The 27848-nt window shown below is 40.6% G+C and overlaps 1 protein-coding gene across 3 annotated transcripts; it reads right to left on the minus strand.

Annotated features, from left to right (window-relative positions):
- Positions 1 to 612: 612 nt before the first annotated feature.
- On the minus strand, positions 613 to 26317 carry LOC127854933 (ribonuclease P protein subunit p25-like protein). 3 transcript variants are annotated; one of them, XM_052390054.1, is made up of 6 exons: positions 26279 to 26317; positions 25013 to 25166; positions 8694 to 8786; positions 7450 to 7526; positions 4098 to 4172; positions 613 to 1600 (listed from the first exon to the last, which is right to left on the minus strand). In XM_052390054.1, the coding sequence occupies exons 2-6, from the start codon at positions 25151 to 25153 to the stop codon at positions 1366 to 1368; spliced, it is 621 nt and encodes a 206-aa protein (XP_052246014.1). In that variant the 5' UTR covers positions 25154 to 25166; positions 26279 to 26317; the 3' UTR covers positions 613 to 1365. The 3 variants fall into 3 exon arrangements, with proteins under 3 accessions (XP_052246014.1, XP_052246013.1, XP_052246012.1); XM_052390053.1 differs by having other exon boundaries at positions 26225 to 26314; XM_052390052.1 differs by having other exon boundaries at positions 26209 to 26314.
- Positions 26318 to 27848: the final 1531 nt, after the last annotated feature.

Consider the following 27848-nt stretch of genomic DNA (forward strand, 5'->3'; position numbering starts at 1 on the left):
CACAATGCTGATTAAAATACTAGCCATGAGTGTTGGTTAACCTTTTACAGTGATACTAGAAATACCAAAATACAAGTCATAAAGAATCCACAATGTTAAATGTTACTCCAGGTAAACATGAAATTAAGATCCCTCATCTGAACATCAACGTTTGATCTCTGGGCTGGTTTTTGATAAGCTCTTAAGTAAATCTATGCTCGAGTTTAACTCTTGGAAATTGCAATTTTTGTGCGTGGACATTTTACACACAATGTGTTAGATTTGAAATAAAGATATATTGGGCCATGCTCTGATGAAACCCGGCTAAATGCATGTGCATATATTGTTGTCCCAGATAAACCCGTGCAGGTACGACACTTTTTGCTTTCATGGAAATTTCCTTGAAAGGAAGTATCTTTGTCACAAAAATCCAATTTAGGTGGAAAGTGCTGTTTCATTGCACATGGAAATCTCGAAAAAAGCTTTGAGACGCACATGCATTACCCCAGGTAAGCCCGTTTTTCCCAGAGCCAGGCTCAATTTAATAACACATAGGGAATTTTGTAAGCTGGATCTTCTAAGGAAATTAATGGATACTTGGCTTAATTAAACATGCACTTTAACCATCAAGTATTGCAGTTATTTACTTTATTGTACTGAAGGCATATACACGAAGTGGCCTATAAATATGTTGACCATATGTACATATTATATATCATACATCAACATTACGGTTTGGTATATTTGTCTTCTAGGCCCATGTGTTCAACACATAAACAATAATTTTAAGTGTTAATTGTTTGTTCTGATCAAATATGACAAAATACAGGTAAGAGTTTAACAGGGCCATGGCTGAATAAGCTTATTATTACATGTGCAAGTCAAAAGCGGATGTTTAAAGCTTGGGACATACCAACATGACACTTTAACACATATCATTATCAAGCATTCATGAAAAAATATTAAATGATTGATTTTTTTCTCATGAATCATATGAGCAAAACAAAATCCTGAAAATACAACATAATTGAACAAATTTGCTTATTTAACAATACTTTAATGATTTCACACATACAATTATATTTTTCTTAACAATTCAGCTTAAATAATGCAAACAACACAAAATAACTGAATCAACTGTAATATGACTTATTTGATAACCAATTATCTTGGATGTTGATTAAGTAACATGCAAAGTAATAAGCATGCAAAGTAATTCCTAGGCAAGTTCATTTCGGAAATATAACTGCTGACTCAATCATATCAAATCACTTTACATAGGATCATCTCCACTTGAATTGTGTTGTTGAGCAGTTTATTTTCTGTCACCCACAACTAATCCCTATTCCAAAGTGCCAAAGATCAATCAATCTTCAAGAACATCTATCAAGTTCTGAGCTCCATTTGTTCTTTCTTGCCCTTTTCTGTCTTTTTCTCTGACACAGCTTTACCAACATTCTGTTTTTTTTGCTGGCCCTTATTCCTGTTGTTCTGGCCTTGACCCTGTGAAACCTTGGTGTCAACTTCAGGTCTGGACCCTTTCCGCTTCCTGTCTGCTTGCAGACGGTCCTTGGTAACCACATCTTTCCAGAACTCATCAAAGGACCCTGGGGCCTGGTACCTGCAAGAGCAAAATGTAACCATGAAAATCGGGGCCGTGCAATATGCAATATCAAAATGTAACCCTGAGAAGTGGGGCCGTGTATCTGCAAAAGCAAATGGTAGACTTGACAACTGCGCCTTGGTGTCTGCAATACAGGTAACCATGACAACTTGGGCCTTGCACCTTCAATAGCAACATGTAATCCAAATAACTTTGTTTCTGAAGAAAAAATTTTACCATGACAACTGGGGCCTTGTATCTGCAAGACCAACATGAGACCCTTAGAGGTGAGGCCTTGTTTCTGCAATAGCAAATGGTAGACTTGACAAATGTGCCCTGGTAGCTGCAATTCAAACAGGTAACCATGGCCACTGGGGCCTTGCACCTCCAAAAGCAACATGTGACACTGACAACTGGGGCCTTGTATCTGCAATAGCAACATGTGACCATGAAAACTGGGGCTTGTGTCAGCAATAGAAACAAGAACCGGTAGCAATAAAAAATAGGGTCTTATATTGGCAATAGAGACAAGAAGCAATGAAAAATTCTGACTGATATCTGTCATAGTAACATAGCCTCAATAACAGCAGTTAACCATGATTACAGGCATCTTGTATCTGCAATAGCAACAGGTAGCCATGACTACTGGGATCTTGTATCTGCAATAGAAATGGGAAGCCATTACTACAAAGTCTGTTTGTCTGCAACATTAACAGGTAGCCATGACTTCTTATACCGTGTTTCTGCAATAGCAAAAAGTAATCATGCCTACTGGGACCTTGTATCTGCAATAGCAACAGGTAGCCATGACTACCGTGACCTTGTATCTGCAATAGAAACAGGTAGGAATGACTACTTGGCCCTTGAATCTGCAAAAGCAACATGTAATCATGATTACTAGGGCCTCCTATCTGAAATAGCAACAGGTAACCATGACTACTGGACCTTGCATGTGCAATACCAACATGTAACCATGATTACTAGTACCTTGTATCTGCAATAGCAACAGGTAGTCATGACTAGTGTGACTTTGTATATGCAATAGCATCATGTAGCCATGACTACTGGGACCTTGTATCTGCAATAGCAACAGGTAGCCATGACTTTTGGGACCTTGTATCTGCCATAGCAACAGGTAGCCATGACTTCTGGGACTTTGCGATGAATCTGCAATAGCAACAGGTAATCATGACTACTGGGACCATGTATACGCCATAGCAACATGTAAACATGATTACTAGCGCCTTGTATCTGAAATAGCAACAGGTATTGATGACTACTGGGGTCTTGCATTTTCAATAGCAACATGTAACCATGACTACTAGGACCATGTATCATCATCAATTGCAGCAGGTAACCATGACTACGAAGACCGTGTGTCTGCAATAGAACTGGTAACAATTACTACTGGGACCATGTATCTGCAATAGCAACAGGTAACCATGACTCCTGGTGACTTGTTTCTGCCATAGCAACAGGTAGCCATGACTTCTGGGACTTTGCTTTGTGTATGCAATAGCAACAGGTAATCATGACTACCTACTGGGACCACGTATACGCCATAGCTACATGTAACCATGATTACTGGCGCCTTGTACCTGAAATAGCAACAGGTAATCATGACTACTGGGGTCTTGCATTTGCAATAGCAACATGTAACCATGAATACTAGGACTGTGTATCATCATCAATTGCAGCAGGTAACCATGACTACTAAAACCTTGTGTCTGCAATAGAACAGGTAACAATTACTACTGTGGCCTTGTATCTGCAATAGCAACAGGTTACCATGACTATTAGGATCTTGTATCTGCAATAGCAACAGGTAACCATGACTATTAGGATCTTGTTTCTGCAATAGCAACATGTAACCTTGACTCATGGGGACTTGTTTCTGCAATAGCAACAGGTAGCCATGACTATTAGGACCCTGTATTTGCAATAGCAACAGATAGCCATGACGACCGAGACCTTGTACCTTCAAAAGCAACAGAATACCATGACTACTGGTGTCTTGTATCTGCAATACCAAACGTAACCTTGACTTCTAGGACCTTGTATCTGCAATAGCAACAGGTAGTAATGACTACTCAGAACTTGTTTCTGAAATAGTAACAGGTATCAACAGATAGTCATGACTAGTCTGCCTTGTATCTGCAATATCAACAGATAGTCATGACTAGTCTGCCTTGTATCTGCAATAATAACACGTCAATATGAATAGTGGGGCCTTGTATCTGCAAAAGCAACAAGATTAAATTACTATTGGTGCATAATACCTACAATAGCAATAGGTAACTTAGTGCATAGTAGCAAAAGGGTACTTAACAGTTAAAACACAAGTATGCTGAGACAAACACATTTGATTAAATATACCTAGACATTAGCAATATTAGTAAAAGACCAAGGGAGGTATTTTTTATGCTAGTAATCTCATGGAACATACACTTATCTTACTTTGCGTGATTTTATTCAACCATTATCTAGTGTCACCTGCTTAGGTAATTGTACGTACCCCAGTTCATTGGTATTGAGTGGTTCCTTGGACAGCAGTATAGATATGGCTGGAACGTCCCTGTTTACTTTTAACCTGAAAAATACAAATGCATATGTAATGGCTACACGTAACACTAACCCCTGACCTCTTTGTAAAAAGGTATACTACCCGAACCCATTCCTACCATCACCTTCAAACAGTACTTGGTAACCATTTAAGGTATTTGTTAAACCAGGTTAACTACGATTCTTCAGATAAAGGTCTTTCTTATAGAGGTTTTATACATTTTACCTTTCCAACCAGTTCAAAAACTTTCAGTACAGTGTATTGAACTTCCTTTAGCCCTTTGCATGCTGGGAAATTTGTCGTCTGCTAAAATGTCGTCTGCTGAATTTCTAAAATTAGCATTTCCTTCGATTTTTTTCAAAGAATACTTGATTGAGAATAGCACACAGTTTAGATCCTGATGAGACGCCATGTTCTGTGGCTTCTCATCTGGATCCAAACTGTTTGCAAAGGCCTTCAAAATTCGATTCCAGCACTGAAAGAGTTAATCATTCATGTTGTAATTACCATTCATCTATTAACTTAAATCTCAGACATTATGTTTTGATTTTCTGCCATATTAAAGAATAATCGTGATTTTTTTGCTAAAATCTTGTACTGGAATCATAACTGAATAATTGGTCAAGGTAGAAATACAATCATCGACATATGGCTAGAACATTCTGCTCAATTTTCGGGTTTGCTCGAAGTCTCTTCTATGGACTGCTCAACCATTAATTCACACCAACATTTTGTTTGTAACAAATATTTCAGGGTAGAATTTTGTAAGGGCTCTTATTGTTGTCCGGGTCTCAGATTTCACAACTTATTATGTGTTTCAATCAAGCTTCCAGTCAGATACAGGTATTTATTGACTACATATGCTTGATTACAATTAAGCATTGACAGCAGTTTGCAATACATTGTCATTTCTTTTGAATAAGACATGGTAGAAAATTCTTTCAACCAAATTGAAAACTTATAATCACAATGACAATAAGCCACACACACCCTCATTCTTAGCAAGTTACAAGAAAACATTGGTGTGTCATGATCCTGCAAATGTGCAAAAATTAAATAATTTTATACTCACTAATGACTATATTCAAATGTTTTTATTTGTGTTTTAAACATTGAAACATTATGCATGCTTATGATTGTTCACATCCTTGTGCTTTTTATGCCCCCAGATCGAATGATCAGGGGGTATATTGTTTTTGGCCTGTCTGTCTGTCATTGTATGTGTGTCTGTCCCAAAACTTAAACCTTGCTCATAAAATGAAAACTCTTGGGGTCTATGTTCTTTAAACTTCACATGTGCATGCATCTCATTGAGATCTACAATCAAACATGGTTTGTGGTCACTAGGTCAAAGGTCAAGGTCAACGGACCTTTACATTCAAAATATAACCTTGTTTCTAAAATAGCTGCCATGCGACTTCAAAGCGCAGTAGGGGGCATTGTGTTTCAGAAACACAGCTCTTGTTCATACATTTAAGTGCTTCATATGAAATTTGCTCATGTATTATACATTTACATTTATAAAATATGCTGTAAAATATTTATAATAACAAGATGCTGTGTTAAAATAAATGCTGATGCTGCCAGTGGAAGCCTGTACATTACTGATATATTTGAACATTTGAATACCCGGTAAGTATAAGTCCAAAACAAGATGTGTTTGTGAAACACAATGTCCCCCTATATGATGTTTGACCTTGAAGGATGACCTTGACCTTGTGAAGGATGACCTTGACCTTGACCTTTCACCACTCAAAATGTGCAGCTCCATGAGATACACATGCATGCAAAATATCAAGTTGCTATCTTCAATATTGCAAAAGTATTCATAAAATAAGTAATTTGCGCCACATATATTTGACCTCTGACCTTGAAGGATGACCTTGACCTTTCACCACTCAAAATGTGCAGCTCCATGAGATGCACATGCGTGCCAAATATCAAATTGCTATCTTCAATATTGTAAAAGTATTTATAAAATAAGCGATTTGGGCCACATGTATTTGACCTCTGACCTTGAAGGATGACCTTGACCTTGACCTTTCACCACTCAAAATGTGCAGCTCCATGAGATACACATGCATGCCAAATATCAAGTTGCTATCTTAAATATTGCAAAAGTATTCATAAAATGATCGATTTTGGCCACATATATTTGACCTCTGACCTTGAAGGATGACCTTGACCTTGAACTTTCACCACTCAAAATGTGCAGCTTCATGAGATACACATGCATGCCAAATATGAAGTTGCTATCTTCAATATAACAAAAGTTATTGCAAAATGTTAAAGTTGGCGCAAACAGACCAACAGACCAACAGACAGACCAACAGACAGGGCAAAAACAATATATCCCCCACTACTATAGTGGGGGACATAATTAGGTCAATATCAAAATGAGGTCAGGTAATGTGAGCATGCTGAGAGTTAAATTGAGGTAACAATTTGATTTTGGTAAAGAATATCGATAAATAGTGAATAATCAATTTGGATAAACTAAGAATTTGACCCTGAAAATAAGTAAAAAAGTAAGTGAATGTCAAGATAAATAACATTGTGAGGTGATGTGAATGTGTTCAGAGTGTTTATACATAACACCATGCCTGTATCAAATCTGTGTAGCCAGCAGCGTTGATTGTAAGCTAAATGCATCATTTTAGTTTAGCCAAGAAATTGGACTAATGGAGTTAGTCCAACAGAAGGTCAATGTCAAGGTCACAACACAAATTTGACGTGTATGTGTTAATAGTGTTAAAAGAAAACATTGCAAGCATCAACGCTTTGTAGAAAAAATAATTGATTATATATGAAACATTTTTGGTAAAACCTCATTCAGACCACTATTTGGACAGACAGACTGATGGACAAAATAGCAGCGAGCACATCCCTATTTGCCTTCCAAAAAGTAGTAAGTCCAACAGGACTTACCTGTCCAAACCCTGTTTTCAACGCTACATGATTACTTAAGTACAACAGAAATAACGTGTCAAATCAATGATATATGATTACCTTAGAATTTCAGGACCTTCCTGTCCAATCGATGATAGAGGATTACGTTAGAACAACAGGACCTACCTGTCAAATCAATGATAGAGGATTACCTAAGAACAATGGGACTTACCTGTCAAATCAATGATATATGATTACCTTAGAATTTCAGGACATACCTGTCCAATCAATGATAGAGGATTACCTTAGAATAACAGGACTTACCTGTCCAATCAATGAAAGATGATTACCTTTGAACAACAGGACTTACCTGTCCAATCAATGAAAGATGATTACCCAAGTCAACAGGGCTTACCTGTCCAAACCCTCCACTTTGGGTTCCCAGTATTCCTCAATTCTTCGGTATCTTATCCTGGTAATCTGGTGAAGCCCCTACAGGAAATGAGATGCAAAATGCATGTTATGTATACATGGAGTCTCTTAAATATTTTGAAAGGATTATCAAGCTTAATGGGCAGCTATAGAAATTGCACTGTTAAAGGGATATTGTACATTTACAACTGCATTTGAACCAATGAAATATCAATAAATTGATTGTCTTTAGCTATCAAGTTTGAACTTTTACTTTGATAATGCATTATGTAAAACTATATATCTTCTCAACCAATAAAAGATTTTAATGGAGGAATAAAACAAAAATCTATGTTGTGCGTAGACTATCATGAATAAAAACCTGTATACGAGAGCAAACTCAAATGATCAGTTTCTTGCTAAGCCTATAATAGCTCATAATATTCAAAACTTGCTACACATAGTAAATGAACAGCATGACCAAAAAAATCATTTAAAATCTTGAGCTTATGGTAAGTCTCTTTAATGCGCATGGCAAAAAACAAACACTAATTTTCTCTTAGTATACTATAATTTATCATTTCAATAAACTCTGTATAATGATAACAAATTATGTATATGAGACCACAGGTGCTGGTTAATGTCCTATTTTAATCACACACAATGAGTTAAGTTTCTTCCATGCCATATGAGTTCAACAAATCCTTATATATTCCCCAAGGACAGTAAAATGTACATAACTTGTTATTATATTTGCAATTCTTTTTCAATCTATCAATACAATATAAAACAAAACCTTCACCTTGTAGTGGTGATATTATTCCAATTATAAGCATATATATCTAAGCATAGTTCATGTATGGATGCAAAAACAAAGCTTCACCTTGAACCTATCACAAGTATAATATCACAACTCTGTTCTAATCTTCATATGTATGAAACTTGTATAGAAGCCAAAACCAACCCTTCATTTGTATAGAATATACAAATCTCAGCTAATCTATTTAACCCTTTGCATGCTGGGATATTTGTCGTCTGCTAAAATGTGGTCTGCTGAATTTCTAAAATTAGCATTTTTTTCAATTTTTTCAAGAATAATCAGAAAAGAAAACAGTTTGGATCCTGATGCAACGCCACGTTCTGTTGCGTCTCATCTGGATCCAAACTGTTTGCAATAGCCTTCAAAATTTGGTTTCAGCACTGAAAGAGTTAAGCGTGAAACTAACTTGAATGGAACCCATAACCAACCTTAACTTTGCGTTTCATGATCTCAGCACAGGAGACAGTCTTCGTTATCGCCTTGCCACTGCCTGCCCAGCATAGCTGCTTTACATCTGGCTCCTACAAGGAAAAATAGTGGGCGATAGTAAATGAGCCTTGCCACTGCCTTCCCAGCATAGCTGCTTTACATCTGGCTCCTACAAGGAGAAAAAGTGGGCGATTGTGTATGAGCCTTGCTTTAAATCTGGCTCCTACAAGGAGAAATAGTGGGGGATAGTGTATGATCATTGCTTTACATCTGGCTGCTAATAGCAGATATAGTGGACAATAGTGTATGAGCCTTGCTTTACATATGGCTCCTACAAGGAGAAATAGTGGGCAATAGTGTATGAGCCTTGCTTTACATCTGGCTCCTACAAGGAGAAATAGTGGGCAATAGTGTATGAGCCTTGCTTTACATCTGGCTCCTACAAGGAGAAATAGTGGGCGATAGTGTATGAGCATTGCTTTACATCTAGCTCCTACAAAGAGAAAAAGTGGTTGATAGTGTATGAGCCTTGCTTTACATCTGGCTCCTACAAAGAGAAATAGTTGGCGATAGTGTATGAGCCTTGCTTTACATCTGGCTCCTACAAGGAGAAATAGTGGGCAACAGTGTATGAGCCTTGCTTTACATCTGGCTCCTTCAAGGAGAAATAGTGGGCAATAGTGTATAAGCCTTGTTTTACATCTGGCTCCTACAAGGAGAAATAGTGGGCGATAGTGTATGAGCCTTGCTTTACATCTAGCTCCTACAAAGAGAAATAGTGGGTGATAGTGTATGAGCATTGCTTTACATCTGGCTCCTACAAAGAGAAATAGTGGGCGATAGTGTATGAGCCTTGCTTTACATCTGGCTCCTACAAGGAGAAATAGTGGGCAAAAGTGTATAGGCCTTGCTTTACATATGGCTCCTTCAAGGAGAAATAGTGGGCAATAGTGTATGAGCCTTGCTTTACATCTGGCTCCTACAAGGAGAAATAGTGGGCAATAGTGTATGAGCCTTGCTTTACATCTGGCTCCTACAAGGAGAAAAATAGTGCGCGATAGTGTATGAGCCTTGCCACTGCCTTCCCAGCATAGCTGCTTTACATCTAACTCCTACAAGGAGAAATAGTGGGCGATAGTGTATGAGCCTTGCTTTACATCTGGCTCCTACAAGGAGAAATAGTGGGGGATAGTGTATGAGCCTTGCCACTGCCTGCCCAGCAAAGCTGCTTTACATCTGGCTCCTACAAGGAGAAATAGTGGGCGATAGTGTATGAGCCTTGCCACTGCCTTCCCAGCATAGCTGCTTTACATCTAACTCCTACAAGGAGAAATAGCGGGCGATAGTGTATGAGCCTTGCTTTACATCTGGCTCCTGCAAGGAGAAATAGTGGGGGATAGTGTATGAGCCTTGCCACTGCCTGCCCAGCATAGCTGCTTTACATCTGGCTTCTACAAGGAGAAATAGTGGGCGATAGTGTATGAGCCTTGCCACTGCCTGCCCAGCATAGCTGCTTTACAACTGGCTCCTACAAGAAGAAATAGTGGGCAATAGTGTATGAGCCTTGCTTTACATCTGGTTCCAACAAGGAGAAATAGTGGGCGATAGTGTATGAGCCTTGCTTTACATCTGGCTCCTACAAGGAGAAATAGTGGGCAATAGTGTATGAGCCTTGCTTTACATCTGGCTCCAACAAGGAGAAATAGTGGGCGATAGTGTATGAGCCTTGCCACTGCCTTCCCAGCATAGCTGCTTTACATCTGGCTCCTACAAGGAGAAAAAGTGGGCGATTGTGTATGAGCCTTGCTTTAAATCTGGCTCCTACAAGGAGAAATAGTGGGGGATAGTGTATGATCATTGCTTTACATCTGGCTGCTAATGGCAGATATAGTGGACAATAGTGTATGAGCCTTGCTTTACATATGGCTCCTACAAGGAGAAATAGTGGGCAATAGTGTATGAGCCTTGCTTGACATCTGGCTCCTACAAGGAGAAATAGTGGGCAATAGTGTATGAGCCTTGCTTTACATCTGGCTCCTACAAGGAGATATAGTGGGCGATAGTGTATGAGCCTTGCTTTACATCTAGCTCCTAAAAAGAGAAATAGTGGTTGATAGTGTATGAGCCTTGCTTTACATCTGGCTCCTACAAAGAGAAATAGTGGGCGATAGTGTATGAGCCTTGCTTTACATCTGGCTCCTCCAAGGAGAAATAGTGGGCAATAGTGTATGAGCCTTGCTTTACATCTGGCTCCTACAATGAGAAATAGTGGGCAATAGTGTATGAGCCTTGCTTAACATCTGGCTCCTACAAGGAGAAATAGTGGGCGATAGTGTATGAGCCTTGCTTTACATCTAGCTCCTACAAAGAGAAATAGTGGGTGATAGTGTATGAGCATTGCTTTACATCTGGCTCCTACAAAGAGAAATAGTGGGCAATAGTGTATGAGCCTTGCTTTACATCTGGCTCCTACAAGGAGAAATAGTGGGCAAAAGTGTATAGGCCTTGCTTTACATATGGCTCCTTCAAGGAGAAATAGTGGGCAATAGTGTATGAGCCTTGCTTTACATCTGGCTCCTACAAGGAGAAATAGTGGGCGATAGTGTATGAGCCTTGCTTTACATCTGGCTCCTACAAGGAGAAATAGTGGGGGAAAGTGTATGAGCCTTGCCACTGCCTGCCCAGCATAGCTGCTTTACATCTGGCTCCTACAAGGAGAAATAGTGGGCGATAGTGTATGAGCCTTGCCACTGCCTTCCCAGCATAGCTGCTTTACATCTAACTCTTACAAGAAGAAATAGTGGGCGATAGTGTATGAGCCTTGCTTTACATCTGGCTCCTGCAAGGAGAAATAGTGGGCGATAGTGTATGAGCCTTGCTTTACATCTGGCTCCTACAAGGAGAAATAGTGGGGGATAGTGTATGAGCCTTGCCACTGCCTGCCCAGCATTGCTGCTTTACAACTGGCTCCTACAAGAAGAAATAGTGGGCAATAGTGTATGAGCCTTGCTTTACATCTGGTTCCTACAAGGAGAAACAGTGGGCGATAGTGTATGAGCCTTGCTTTACATCTAACTCCTACAAGAAGAAATAGTGGGCGATAGTGTATGAGCCTTGCTTTACATCTGGCTCCTACAAGGAGAAATAGTGGGGGATAGTGTATGAGCCTTGCCACTGCCTGCCGAGCATAGCTGCTTTACATCTGGCTCCTACAAGGAGAAATAGTGGGCGATAGTGTACCGTAAATCCACGAATATAATACGCCCTCGTGCATAATACGCACCCCCTAGTTTGGTCAAAATTTATCGGTAAAAATTGAAAATCCGAGTAAAATACGCACTAAAAAAATCAGTGTCCGAAATCGGACATTTTCGAAAACATGTGTCAATATATTTTTGTGCTGTGAAAATAGCAAATCAATTTGGTGTTGTCAACTATCTGTTACCCCGGTATATTGATCGGGATGTGTTATAGTGCTGTTGTTATGACAGTTGCATAATAAATATCTCTGTCTATTGTTTATATTACCATTGATTGTTACCGATAACACACGGCCCCTTGCTGACATCCGGGTCAAGCAGTCATAATTACAAAAGAAAGAAGCAGAGATGCTGTTTTTTCTTTTCACATTTAATTCAATTTGACAATATTCGGGACGATAATAATTATAATAATAATAAAGTAATAAGAAGACAAAATGGACTTCCGTTTTTATAGTTGTCTAGATGAATTACTTTTACTTTGTTCAAGTTACAAACTCAATACTTTAATATTACTAAAAAAACAATTAAACCGCTCGTGTTTTTCATGATCTAGTTCATTAAAATACGCTGCTGTCATTAAGGCTAGTTTTGGAGTAAAAAATAAATTAATTAATTATCACCTTTCAATTTAATTCGGCAATTTGCAGACAGGTGTAATAGACTATTAGCATCATAAAACTAATTATTTAATTACCACTCTTTACTTCAGATATGGTAAATATGCGGTACAAAGATAAATAGTGGTCAGCTAAGAAATAAATATTTACGGGTATTGTCAGTTATTTTTTTTTCATTTGCTAATCTCTTTATACGACTTAGCGTCCAGTCGCTATTTTGTAGGCAAACGATATTAACTGTGTATTCAAAGTATACAGTGTCTGCTCATGGATGACCCAATATTATCCGATAGCTCCTCCCGTTCTCACGTTTCATTTGACAACGTCATTTCATGTGTAAGCGAGCTCAAGTTTTATTGGCCAGCTACCATGCGCACTTCAATAACAATAAGGTCAAGCGATGTCTCATAATCGGGTACAGACAGGGTTTCGTTTACAGTTCGAATTGCAAACACTTTCATTAAAACAAAGAGACAAATATAGAAAACCAGTCCGATATAAATGGCAGATGTTTTCAATGAAATTTTACTAGATTTTCGTATTTTCACAAATAAGATTTTTATTGAGCCAAATTCTCAATATTTTCGCAAATGACTCAACTGGCGAACGACAGCACGAGCCCTGTTGCACCCCTTTGATGTAATGGTGTAGTTCAAAATGGATGCCACGAAGCGAATAATAGCGATTAAGTTGAAAATTTACACAGGAAAAAAGTTGTTCTGCTCTAAACTCGTATATTATACGCACCCCCTACTTGAAGAAAAAATCGGCAGGTAAAAAAGTGCGTATTATATTCGTAGATTTACGGTATGAGCCTTGCCACTGCCTTCCCAGCATAGCTGCTTTACATCTAACTCCTACAAGAAGAAATAGGGGGCGATAGTGTATGAGCCTTGTTTTACATCTGGCTCCTGCAAGGAGAAATAGTGGGGGATAGTGTATGAGCCTTGCCACTGCCTGCCCAGCATAGCTGCTTTACATCTGGCTTCTACAAGGAGAAATAGTGGGCGATAGTGTATGAGCCTTGCTTTTCCTCTAGCTCCTACAAAGAGAAATAGTGGGTGATAGTGTATGAGCATTGCTTTACATCTGGCTCCTACAAAGAGAAATAGTGGGCGATAGCATATGAGCCTTGCTTTACATCTGGCTCCTACAAGGAGAAATAGTGGGCAAAAGTGTATAGGCCTTGCTTTACATATGGCTCCTTCAAGGAGAAATAGTGGGCAATAGTGTATGAGCCTTGCTTTACATCTGGCTCCTACAAGGAGAAATAGTGGGCAATAGTGTATGAGCCTTGCTTTACATCTGGCTCCTACAAGGAGAAAAATAGTGCGCCATAGTGTATGAGCCTTGCCACTGCCTTCCCAGCATAGCTGCTTTACATCTAACTCCTACAAGGAGAAATAGTGGGCGATAGTTTATGAGCCTTGATTTACATCTGGCTCCAACAAGGAGAAATAGTGGGCGATAGTGTATGAGCCTTGCCACTGCCTTCCCAGCATAGCTGCTTTACATCTGGCTCCTACAAGGAGAAATAGTGGGCGATAGTGTATGAGCCTTGCTTTACATTGAGCTCCTACAAAGAGAAATAGTGGGTGATAGTGCATGAGCCTTGCTTTACATCTGGCTCCTACAAGGAGAAATAGTGGGCAAAAGTGTATGAGCCTTGCTTTACATCTGGCTCCTACAAGGAGAAATAGTGGGCAATAGTGTATGAGCCTTGCTTTACATCTAGCTCCTACAAGGAGAAATAGTGGGCGATAGTGTATGAGCCTTGCTTTACATCTGGCTCCTACAAGGAGAAATAGTGGGCAAAAGTGTATGAGCCTTGCTTTACATCTGGCTCCTACAAGGAGAAATAGTGTACAATAGTGTATGAGCCTTGCTTTACATCTAGCTCCTACAAGGAGAAATAGTGGGCGATAGTGTATGAGCCTTGCTTTACATCTGGCTCCTACAAGGAGAAATAGTGGGCAAAAGTGTATGAGCCTTGCTTTACATCTGGCTCCTACAAGAAGAAATAGTGGACAATAGTGTATGATCCTTGCTTTACATCTAGCTCCTACAAAGAGAAATAGTGGGCGATAGTGTATGAGCCTTGCTTTACCTCTAGCTCCTACAAAGAGAAATAGTGGGCGATAGTGTAGGAGCCTTGCTTTACATCTGGTTCCTACAAGGAGAAATAGTGGGTGATAGTGTATGAGCCTTGCTTTACATCTGGCTCCTACAAGGAGAAATAGTGGGCAATAGTGTATGAGCCTTGCTTTACATCTGGCTCCTACAAGGAGAAATAGTGGGCGATAGTGTATGAGCCTTGCTTTACATCTAGCTCCTACAAAGAGAAATAGTGGGTGATAGTGTATGAGCATTGCTTTACATCTGGCTCCTACAAAGAGAAATAGTGGGCGATAGTGTATGAGCCTTGCTTTACATCTGGCTCCTACAAGGAGAAATAGTGGGCAAAAGTGTATAGGCCTTGCTTTACATATGGCTCCTTCAAGGAGAAATAGTGGGCAATAGTGTATGAGCCTTGCTTTACATCTGGCTCCTACAAGGAGAAATAGTGGGCAATAGTGTATGAGCCTTGCTTTACATCTGGCTCCTACAAGGAGAAAAATAGTGCGCGATAGTGTATGAGCCTTGCCACTGCCTTCTCAGCATAGCTGCTTTACATCTAACTCCTACAAGGAGAAATAGTGGGCGATAGTGTATGAGCCTTGCTTTACATCTGGCTCCTACAAGGAGAAATAGTGGGGGATAGTGTATGAGCCTTGCCACTGCCTGCCCAGCATAGCTGCTTTACATCTGGCTCCTACAAGGAGAAATAGTGGGCGATAGTGTATGAGCCTTGCCACTGCCTTCCCAGCATAGCTGCTTTACATCTAACTCCTACAAGGAGAAATAGTGGGCGATAGTGTATGAGCCTTGCTTTACATCTGGCTCCTGCAAGGAGAAATAGTGGGGGATAGTGTATGAGCCTTGCCACTGCCTGCCCAGCATAGCTGCTTTACATCTGGCTTCTACAAGGAGAAATAGTGGGCGATAGTGTATGAGCCTTGCCACTGCCTGCCCAGCATAGCTGCTTTACAACTGGCTCCTACAAGAAGAAATAGTGGGCAATAGTGTATGAGCCTTGCTTTACATCTGGTTCCTACAAGGAGAAATAGTGGGCGATAGTGTATGAGCCTTGCTTTACATCTGGCTCCTACAAGGAGAAATAGTGGGCAATAGTGTATGAGCATTGCTTTACATCTGGCTCCAACAAGGAGAAATAGTGGGCAAAAGTGTATGAGCCTTGCTTTACATCTGGCTACTACAAGGAGAAATAGTAGGGGATAGTGTATGAGCCTTGCTTTACATCTGGCTCCAACAAGGAGAAATAGTGGGCGATAGTGTATGAGCCTTGCCACTGCCTTCCCAGCATAGCTGCTTTACATCTGGCTCCTACAAGGAGAAAAAGTGGGCGATTGTGTATGAGCCTTGCTTTAAATCTGGCTCCTACAAGGAGAAATAGTGGGGGATAGTGTATGATCATTGCTTTACATCTGGCTGCTAATGGCAGATATAGTGGGCAATAGTGTATGAGCCTTGCTTTACATCTGGCTCCTACAAGGAGAAATAGTGGGCAATAGTGTATGAGCCTTGCTTTACATCTGGTTCCTACAAGGAGAAATAGTGGGCGATAGTGTATGAGCCTTGCTTTACATCTAGCTCCTAAAAAGAGAAATAGTGGTTGATAGTGTATGAGCCATGCTTTACATCTGGCTCCTACAAAGAGAAATAGTGGGAGATAGTGTATGAGCCTTGCTTTACATCTGGCTCCTACAAAGAGAAATAGTGGGCAATAGTGTATGAGCCTTGTTTTACATCTGGCTCCTACAAAGAGAAATAGTGGGTGATAGTGTATGAGCCTTGCTTTACATCTGGCTCCTACAAGGAGAAATAGTGGGCAATAGTGTATGAGCCTTGCTTTACATCTGGCTCCTACAAGGAGAAATAGTGGGCAATAGTGTATGAGCCTTTCTTTACATCTGGCTCCTACAAGGAGAAATAGTGGGCGATAGTGTATGAGCCTTGCTTTACATCTAGCTCCTACAAAGAGAAATAGTGGGTGATAGTGTATGAGCATTGCTTTACATCTGGCTCCTACAAAGAGAAATAGTGGGCGATAGTGTATGAGCCTTGCTTTACATCTGGCTCCTACAAGGAGAAATAGTGGGCAAAAGTGTATAGGCCTTGCTTAACATATGGCTCCTTCAAGGAGAAATAGTGGGCAATAGTGTATGAGCCTTGCTTTACATATGGCTCCTTCAAGGAGAAATAGTGGGCAATAGTGTATGAGCCTTGCTTTACATCTGGTTCCTACAAGGAGAAATAGTGGGTGATAGTGTATGAGCATTGCTTTACATCTGGCTCCTACAAAGAGAAATAGTGGGCGATAGTGTATGAGCCTTGCTTTACATCTGGCTCCTACAAGGAGAAATAGTGGGCGATAGTGTATGAGCCTTGCTTTACATCTGGCTCCTACAAGGAGAAATAGTGGGCAATAGTGTATGAGCCTTGCTTTACATCTGGCTCCTACAAGGAGAAATAGTGGGCGATAGTGTATGAGCCTTGCCACTGCCTGCCAAGCATAGCTGCTTTACATCTGGCTTCTACAAGGAGAAATAGTGGGTGATAGTGTATGAGCCTTGCCACTGCCTTCCCAGCATAGCTGCTTTACATCTAACTCCTACAAGGAGAAATAGTGGGCGATAGTGTATGAGCCTTGCTTTACATCTGGCTCCTACAAGGAGAAATAGTGGGGGATAGTGTATGAGCCTTGCCACTGCCTGCCCAGCATAGCTGCTTTACATCTGGCTCCTACAAGGAGAAATAGTGGGCGATAGTGTATGAGCCTTGCCACTGCCTTCCCAGCATAACTGCTTTACATCTAACTCCTACAAGAAGAAATAGTGGGCGATAGTGTATGAGCCTTGCTTTACATCTGGCTCCTGCAAGGAGAAATAGTGGGGGATAGTGTATGAGCCTTGCCACTGCCTGCCCAGCATAGCTGCTTTACATCTGGCTTCTACAAGGAGAAATAGTGGGCGATAGTGTATGAGCCTTGCTTTTCATCTAGCTCCTACAAAGAGAAATAGTGGGCGATAGTGTATGAGCCTTGCTTTACATCTAGCTCCTACAAAGAGAAATAGTGGGTGATAGTGTATGAGCATTGCTTTACATCTGGCTCCTACAAGGAGAAATAGTGGGCGATAGTGTATGAGCCTTGCTTTACATCGAGCTCCTACAAAGAGAAATAGTGGGTGATAGTGTATGATCATTGCTTTACATCTGGCTGCTAATGGCAGATATAGTGGGCAATAGTGTATGAGCCTTGCTTTACATCTGGCTCCTACAAGGAGAAATAGTGGGCAATAGTGTATGAGCCTTTCTTTACATCTGGCTCCTACAAGGAGAAATAGTGGGCGATAGTGTATGAGCCTTGCTTTACATCTAGCTCCTACAAAGAGAAATAGTGGGTGATAGTGTATGAGCATTGCTTTACATCTGGCTCCTACAAAGAGAAATAGTGGGCGATAGTGTATGAGCCTTGCTTTACATCTGGCTCCTACAAGGAGAAATAGTGGGCAAAAGTGTATAGGCCTTGCTTTACATATGGCCCCTTCAAGGAGAAATAGTGGGCAATAGTGTATGAGCCTTGCTTTACATATGGCTCTTTCAAGGAGAAATAGTGGGCAATAGTGTATGAGCCTTGCTTTACATCTGGCTCCTACAAGGAGAAATAGTGGGTGATAGTGTATGAGCATTGCTTTACATCTGGCTCCTACAAAGAGAAATAGTGGGCGATAGTGTATGAGCCTTGCTTTACATCTGGCTCCTACAAGGAGAAATAGTGGGCGATAGTGTATGAGCCTTGCTTTACATCTGGCTCCTACAAGGAGAAATAGTGGGCAATAGTGTATGAGCCTTGCTTTACATCTGGCTCCTACAAGGAGAAATAGTGGGCGATAGTGTATGAGCCTTGCCACTGCCTGCCCAGCATAGCTGCTTTACATCTGGCTTCTACAAGGAGAAATAGTGGGTGATAGTGTATGAGCCTTGCCACTGCCTTCCCAGCATAGCTGCTTTACATCTAACTCCTACAAGGAGAAATAGTGGGCGATAGTGTATGAGCCTTGCTTTACATCTGGCTCCTACAAGGAGAAATAGTGGGGGATAGTGTATGAGCCTTGCCACTGCCTGCCCAGCATAGCTGCTTTACATCTGGCTCCTACAAGGAGAAATAGTGGGCGATAGTGTATGAGCCTTGCCACTGCCTTCCCAGCATAACTGCTTTACATCTAACTCCTACAAGAAGAAATAGTGGGCGATAGTGTATGAGCCTTGCTTTACATCTGGCTCCTGCAAGGAGAAATAGTGGGGGATAGTGTATGAGCCTTGCCACTGCCTGCCCAGCATAGCTGCTTTACATCTGGCTTCTACAAGGAGAAATAGTGGGCGATAGTGTATGAGCCTTGCTTTTCATCTAGCTCCTACAAAGAGAAATAGTGGGTGATAGTGTATGAGCATTGCTTTACATCTGGCTCCTACAAAGAGAAATAGTGGGCGATAGTGTATGAGCCTTGCTTTACATCTGGCTCCTACAAGGAGAAATAGTGGGCAAAAGTGTATAGGCCTTGCTTTACATATGGCTCCTTCAAGGAGAAATAGTGGGCAATAGTGTATGAGCCTTGCTTTACATCTGGCTTCTACAAGGAGAAATAGTGGGCAATAGTGTATGAGCCTTGCTTTACATCTGGCTCCTACAAGGAGAAAAATAGTGCGCGATAGTGTATGAGCCTTGCCACTGCCTTCCCAGCATAGCTGCTTTACATCTAACTCCTACAAGGAGAAATAGTGGGCGATAGTGTATGAGCCTTGCTTTACATCTGGCTCCAACAAGGAGAAATAGTGGGCGATAGTGTATGAGCCTTGCCACTGCCTTCCCAGCATAGCTGCTTTACATCTGGCTCCTACAAGGAGAAAAAGTGGGCGATTGTGTATGAGCCTTGCTTTAAATCTGGCTCCTACAAGGAGAAATAGTGGGGGATAGTGTATGATCATTGCTTTACATCTGGCTGCTAATGGCAGATATAGTGGGCAATAGTGTATGAGCCTTGCTTTACATCTGGCTCCTACAAGGAGAAATAGTGGGCAATAGTGTATGAGCCTTGCTTTACATCTGGTTCCTACAAGGAGAAATAGTGGGCGATAGTGTATGAGCCTTGCTTTACATCTAGCTCCTAAAAAGAGAAATAGTGGTTGATAGTGTATGAGCCATGCTTTACATCTGGCTCCTACAAAGAGAAATAGTGGGAGATAGTGTATGAGCCTTGCTTTACATCTGGCTCCTACAAAGAGAAATAGTGGGCAATAGTGTATGAGCCTTGTTTTACATCTGGCTCCTACAAAGAGAAATAGTGGGTGATAGTGTATGAGCCTTGCTTTACATCTGGCTCCTACAAGGAGAAATAGTGGGCAATAGTGTATGAGCCTTGCTTTACATCTGGCTCCTACAAGGAGAAATAGTGGGCAATAGTGTATGAGCCTTTCTTTACATCTGGCTCCTACAAGGAGAAATAGTGGGCGATAGTGTATGAGCCTTGCTTTACATCTAGCTCCTACAAAGAGAAATAGTGGGTGATAGTGTATGAGCATTGCTTTACATCTGGCTCCTACAAAGAGAAATAGTGGGCGATAGTGTATGAGCCTTGCTTTACATCTGGCTCCTACAAGGAGAAATAGTGGGCAAAAGTGTATAGGCCTTGCTTAACATATGGCTCCTTCAAGGAGAAATAGTGGGCAATAGTGTATGAGCCTTGCTTTACATATGGCTCCTTCAAGGAGAAATAGTGGGCAATAGTGTATGAGCCTTGCTTTACATCTGGTTCCTACAAGGAGAAATAGTGGGTGATAGTGTATGAGCATTGCTTTACATCTGGCTCCTACAAAGAGAAATAGTGGGCGATAGTGTATGAGCCTTGCTTTACATCTGGCTCCTACAAGGAGAAATAGTGGGCGATAGTGTATGAGCCTTGCTTTACATCTGGCTCCTACAAGGAGAAATAGTGGGCAATAGTGTATGAGCCTTGCTTTACATCTGGCTCCTACAAGGAGAAATAGTGGGCGATAGTGTATGAGCCTTGCCACTGCCTGCCAAGCATAGCTGCTTTACATCTGGCTTCTACAAGGAGAAATAGTGGGTGATAGTGTATGAGCCTTGCCACTGCCTTCCCAGCATAGCTGCTTTACATCTAACTCCTACAAGGAGAAATAGTGGGCGATAGTGTATGAGCCTTGCTTTACATCTGGCTCCTACAAGGAGAAATAGTGGGGGATAGTGTATGAGCCTTGCCACTGCCTGCCCAGCATAGCTGCTTTACATCTGGCTCCTACAAGGAGAAATAGTGGGCGATAGTGTATGAGCCTTGCCACTGCCTTCCCAGCATAACTGCTTTACATCTAACTCCTACAAGAAGAAATAGTGGGCGATAGTGTATGAGCCTTGCTTTACATCTGGCTCCTGCAAGGAGAAATAGTGGGGGATAGTGTATGAGCCTTGCCACTGCCTGCCCAGCATAGCTGCTTTACATCTGGCTTCTACAAGGAGAAATAGTGGGCGATAGTGTATGAGCCTTGCTTTTCATCTAGCTCCTACAAAGAGAAATAGTGGGCGATAGTGTATGAGCCTTGCTTTACATCTAGCTCCTACAAAGAGAAATAGTGGGTGATAGTGTATGAGCATTGCTTTACATCTGGCTCCTACAAGGAGAAATAGTGGGCGATAGTGTATGAGCCTTGCTTTACATCGAGCTCCTACAAAGAGAAATAGTGGGTGATAGTGTATGATCATTGCTTTACATCTGGCTGCTAATGGCAGATATAGTGGGCAATAGTGTATGAGCCTTGCTTTACATCTGGCTCCTACAAGGAGAAATAGTGGGCAATAGTGTATGAGCCTTTCTTTACATCTGGCTCCTACAAGGAGAAATAGTGGGCGATAGTGTATGAGCCTTGCTTTACATCTAGCTCCTACAAAGAGAAATAGTGGGTGATAGTGTATGAGCATTGCTTTACATCTGGCTCCTACAAAGAGAAATAGTGGGCGATAGTGTATGAGCCTTGCTTTACATCTGGCTCCTACAAGGAGAAATAGTGGGCAAAAGTGTATAGGCCTTGCTTTACATATGGCCCCTTCAAGGAGAAATAGTGGGCAATAGTGTATGAGCCTTGCTTTACATATGGCTCTTTCAAGGAGAAATAGTGGGCAATAGTGTATGAGCCTTGCTTTACATCTGGCTCCTACAAGGAGAAATAGTGGGTGATAGTGTATGAGCATTGCTTTACATCTGGCTCCTACAAAGAGAAATAGTGGGCGATAGTGTATGAGCCTTGCTTTACATCTGGCTCCTACAAGGAGAAATAGTGGGCGATAGTGTATGAGCCTTGCTTTACATCTGGCTCCTACAAGGAGAAATAGTGGGCAATAGTGTATGAGCCTTGCTTTACATCTGGCTCCTACAAGGAGAAATAGTGGGCGATAGTGTATGAGCCTTGCCACTGCCTGCCCAGCATAGCTGCTTTACATCTGGCTTCTACAAGGAGAAATAGTGGGTGATAGTGTATGAGCCTTGCCACTGCCTTCCCAGCATAGCTGCTTTACATCTAACTCCTACAAGGAGAAATAGTGGGCGATAGTGTATGAGCCTTGCTTTACATCTGGCTCCTACAAGGAGAAATAGTGGGGGATAGTGTATGAGCCTTGCCACTGCCTGCCCAGCATAGCTGCTTTACATCTGGCTCCTACAAGGAGAAATAGTGGGCGATAGTGTATGAGCCTTGCCACTGCCTTCCCAGCATAACTGCTTTACATCTAACTCCTACAAGAAGAAATAGTGGGCGATAGTGTATGAGCCTTGCTTTACATCTGGCTCCTGCAAGGAGAAATAGTGGGGGATAGTGTATGAGCCTTGCCACTGCCTGCCCAGCATAGCTGCTTTACATCTGGCTTCTACAAGGAGAAATAGTGGGCGATAGTGTATGAGCCTTGCTTTTCATCTAGCTCCTACAAAGAGAAATAGTGGGTGATAGTGTATGAGCATTGCTTTACATCTGGCTCCTACAAAGAGAAATAGTGGGCGATAGTGTATGAGCCTTGCTTTACATCTGGCTCCTACAAGGAGAAATAGTGGGCAAAAGTGTATAGGCCTTGCTTTACATATGGCTCCTTCAAGGAGAAATAGTGGGCAATAGTGTATGAGCCTTGCTTTACATCTGGCTTCTACAAGGAGAAATAGTGGGCAATAGTGTATGAGCCTTGCTTTACATCTGGCTCCTACAAGGAGAAAAATAGTTCGCGATAGTGTATGAGCCTTGCCACTGCCTTCCCAGCATAGCTGCTTTACATCTAACTCCTACAAGGAGAAATAGTGGGCGATAGTGTATGAGCCTTGCTTTACATCTGGCTCCAACAAGGAGAAATAGTGGGCGATAGTGTATGAGCCTTGCCACTGCCTTCCCAGCATAGCTGCTTTACATCTGGCTCCTACAAGGAGAAATAGTGGGCGATAGTGTATGAGCCTTGCTTTACATCGAGCTCCTACAAAGAGAAATAGTGGGTGATAGTGTATGAGCCTTGCTTTACATTTAGCTCCTACAAAGAGAAATAGTGGGCGATATTGTATGAGCCTTGCTTTACATCTGGCTCCTACAAGGAGAAATAGTGGGCAATAGTGTATGAGCCTTGCTTTTCATCTGGTTCCTACAAGGAGAAATAGTGGGCAATAGTGTATGAGCCTTGCTTTACATCTAGCTCCTACAAGGAGAAATAGTGGGCGATAGTGTATGAGCCTTGCTTTACATCTGGCTCCTACAAGGAGAAATAGTGGGCAAAAGTGTATGAGCCTTGCTTTACATCTGGCTCCTACAAGGAGAAATAGTGGACAATAGTGTATGAGCCTTGCTTTACATCTAGCTCCTACAAAGAGAAATAGTGGGCGATAGTGTATGTGCCTTGCTTTACCTCTAGCTCCTACAAGGAGAAATAGTGGGCGAAAGTGTATGAGCCTTGCTTTCCATCTGGTTCCTACAAGGAGAAACAGTGGGCAATAGTGTATGAGCCTTGCTTTACATCTAGCTCCTACAAAGAGAAATAGTGGGCGATAGTGTATGAGCCTTGCTTTACATCTAGCTTCTACAAAGAGAAATAGTGGGCAATAGTGTATGAGCCTTGCTTTACATCTAGCTCCTACAAAGAGAAATAGTGGGCGATAGTGTATGAGCCTTGCTTTACATCTGGTTCCTACAAGGAGAAATAGTGGGCGATAGTGTATGAGCCTTGCTTTACATCTGGTTCCTACAAGGAGAAATAGTGGGCGATAGTGTATGAGCCTTGCTTTACGTCTGGTTCCTACAAGGAGAAATAGTGAACGATAGTGTATGAGCCTTGCTTTACATCTAGCTCCTACAAGGAAAAATAGTGGACTATAGTGTATGAGCCTTGCTTTACATCTGGCTCCTACAAGGAGAAACAGTGGACTATAGTGTATGAGCCTTGCTTTACATCTGGCTCCTACAAGGAGAAATAGTGGGCAATAGTGTATGAGCCTTGCTTTACATCTGGCTCCTACAAGGAGAAATAGTGGGCGAAAGTGTATGAGCCTTGCTTTACATCTGGCTTCTATAAGGAGAAACAGTGGACTATAGTGTATAAGCCTTGCTTTACATCTGGCTCCTACAAGGAGAAATAGTGGGCAATAGTGTATGAGCCTTGCTTTACATCTGGCTCCTATAAGGAGAAATAGTGGGCGATAGTGTATAAGTTAATCACTATAAGCCTGGCTAAGAGAATTAAGTTTAGGCAGAACGTATTGTATATGATAAACCTCTATGAAACTTTACAGGCAATCTTGGATGGCACTTTACGAACAATGTTACATGCATTAAGCCTAATTTTTACCAGAGCAGGGCTCATATATAAGACATACACAAAATAAAGGGTTTCATCTTTACCTGGGTCTATATCAAGACACCATTGTCCAAATAACTCAATATTGGCCACCAAGGAATTTCCCTTAATTCAGCAAATTTGTAATGTTTTAAGCTTTTTGTGCATAGACATTGTTGGGTGTTGCTGTTTTCTAGGTAAATAATTTGAGAGTTAGTCTTTTGATAAATTACAACCTTTGTCTTTGAATGAGTCAAGGAAAAAAATCCAGTTTAATATATCTATGAATGGATAGATTTTAATTTTTAATTTTTAGTGAGAAGCTTTAATAGTTAATGTTATTCAAATCAATTCTATTTCTAACAATTTGTAAATGGCTTAAGGAAAGATTATGCATTGCTCTGAATGAGATTGGTAGAATTATAAACAAAACTTTATACAAAAAGTACCTTTATTTTTTTCATTGCGAAGCCCATTACATTTCTGATCTTGGTTCCAGGAGAAACCCTCATTGTGACATCATTCTTGCCAAGGGAGAACACTCCTGGCTCTTCCACCACTTTCACCTCCCCTATCTCATAATTCTCCATCTAGACGTACTTCCTGAAATATAATTGCGTGATCTAAATACTGTACTTACAAACTTCAAAATCGAAATGGTTGATAGCTAAAGAACTAGTGCTTGTTCGACTGTCAGCGAGCACTAATATACAATAAGACTGGTACGAGAACTATTTTCAAATGGCTGTTTTTTTCAATCCCAGTAGAAGTGTCCACATCTTATTGTGTTTGGGAGGCTTGTTTCAGATAGCCTGGGTTGTAGAACTTGCGCGGAAAAAGTTTACATCTAGAGAGCTTTGTTGCTCATGACATAAATTTAATGTGATGTAGCCTAAGACATAGTCTATATATTATCTATCATACATGATTTTTTTGCGTGGCCTAAGACAATAACAATGTTGAATACACTGTTCTAAATGTCAACAAGAATAGGGTGTTGAAACATTGTGTTTTTTAAGGTCTGGTGTATAAAAAGATAACACCCGTAGGTTAAAATTCAGGTAAATTTGATATGTTTGAAGTTAATTTATTGCTTTCCTCAATTTGTCACAAATAAAGTCTATTTTGGGATGAGCACTGATCTGCTGTGGCGAACTGTTGTTGTGGTTATGAAGGGGAGCATATGGACTGTCACTCCCACAGCAAAAAATAACAAAGTCCCTGGAATTCAGTATATGTAGACTACTGTTTTCTTTAGTTGACAAAATGATTAAGAGTGATTAGTGACTTGTCCAAGAGATTTTGGGCGAGTTGACCTACTTTTGGGCGACTTGGTGTTTGGCCTTGGGGCAAGTCATTTGATTTCCCTACAATATTTCAGCATTTGCATACTTTTTTCAGGTTACGGAACATGCAACGTGATAAATGTTTTCAAGCAATATGGCGAACTGATGGTGTTGAGCATTTTATACAACAAACAAGTTAGTCTGAAACAACTAAAAGTTTTATATCCGAAATCATACATCCGAATTATATTCTTGTGATGTGTTTTATTATCTAGATAAGTATCTTTATCCTCCTTGTGTTTCAATAATTGGCGAACAGCCCTTTAATCATTCTTTTAAATTAAGAACCATATTTATACCAGAATAATGACTGACTAGAGAATCATTAAAATCATGCACGTTATGAAATTGTATTGATATCCGAATTACTTCGTCCGAAACCACGACATAACATGGTTCCCACCAGTTGTAAGGTTACATCCCACCAAATCATTTTGTTTCCTCCCTCGTCCACTCGAAAGGGTAATTTCAAAACTACATGTGTAGTTCATATTTATACAGTGTTTCATTTCTCGTGCAAAGTCATTAAGCGATCGCTCCATTTTTTTTAAAAATGTAATGTCCTGTACCGTATCCTACATCAACATCTTGCTCGAGGTCTTCGTCACAAACAGGAGTATTAAAGTTGGCCCAAGCAAAAAAAAAAGATCCGAATGAATCGGTCTAACAAATCGTAAACAAATCAGTGATTTGTTCACGATTTGGTACCGATTGAAATCACATGCAAATGAGCTAATGAATCGCCAATCAATCGTAAACAAATCGTGCTAATTAATCGGGATAAAATCAACTAAATAATGAATCGGAATTAAATCGGGTCTATTGAATTGGTACCAAATCGCTAACAAATCGTATAAAAATCGATATCAACATGTTAACAAATCAGTAACAAATCGGTCTAATGAATCGTTACTAAATCGGACTTATGAATCGGTACCAAATCAATCTAATGAATCGGTATCAAATCGGACTAATGGATCGGTACCAAAATAAGTCTAACGAATCGGTATCAAATCGGACTTTTAATATTAAAATCATTCCGTGAATAATTTAATCTGCTGTTTAATGCACATGCGATAGAAAACAATCATTACTAGCCTGTACGAAATGTTCCGCCCGGAAATGAGAACGAATTTAATTGGCAGTTCCGCCAAGCGGAAACGAGGCGGAAACGGGGCGGAAACGCGGCGGAAATGGGGCGGGATTTGGGGCGAAATATGCTAATGAGGCGGAAAAGATTTCCGGGCGGAAATTATTTTTGCATGCTAACACGGGGCGGTATTTGGGGTGGAATATGCTAATGAGGCGGAAAAGATTTCCGGGCGTAAATTAGACTGGGATGGAAATTTCCGGGCGGAAATGACAGGAGAATATGTGAAAGATTCCGAGGGGGTGGTATTATGAACTACTCCGGTATAGTCATAGCTCCTTAAGCTGCTGATGGATTGACGGACATTAAGTGGTCACAAAAGCTAAAAAAAACTTTTTAGAATTAACAGAAACAACATGTACCCTTCAATCTTTTTCCAGATACAGTCAGTCATAAAACAATTTGTATGCAGATGACACAACATACTTCATTGGTGGAACAATAAGCTCATTCACTGCTTTAATAAACGCAATACAAGACTTAAGTGAAATATCTGGCTTAAAACTTTATACCCAAAAATCAACAGTTATGCGTGTTAATGGTTCACTAAAACATTCACTAATTTAATTTAAGGAATACCAAATCTTTATCTGGACCTCTGATGAAGCTGAAACACTTGTTTTATTTCACAAATGACAAAAATCTTGATTATATGGCAAAAAACATTCAATAAGATATAGACACCATTGACTGCATTATGTCTTTTATATAATATGAAATTACTGCAAATATTATAAACTTGCTTGAGCATTCTTTTTAAATGTTATAGGTAAACCACCTGCCAAAACA

Source organism: Dreissena polymorpha, chromosome 13, assembly GCF_020536995.1.
Source record: "Dreissena polymorpha isolate Duluth1 chromosome 13, UMN_Dpol_1.0, whole genome shotgun sequence".
Classification (NCBI taxonomy): Eukaryota; Metazoa; Mollusca; class Bivalvia; order Myida; family Dreissenidae; genus Dreissena; species Dreissena polymorpha.

Bases quoted from the DNA above. Each gene is read 5' to 3' on its own strand.
- LOC127854933 (XM_052390054.1), bottom strand. From the start codon at position 25,153: ATGGAGAATTATGAGATAGGGGAGGTGAAAGTGGTGGAAGAGCCAGGA. The intron at 7,527-8,693 runs GTTGGTTATGGG...CATTTCCTGTAG, and splicing joins TCATGAAACGCAAAGTTAAG to GGGCTTCACCAGATTACCAG. The intron at 4,173-7,449 runs GTAAGCCCTGTT...TGTATTTTTCAG, and splicing joins AAAGTGGAGGGTTTGGACAG to GTTAAAAGTAAACAGGGACG.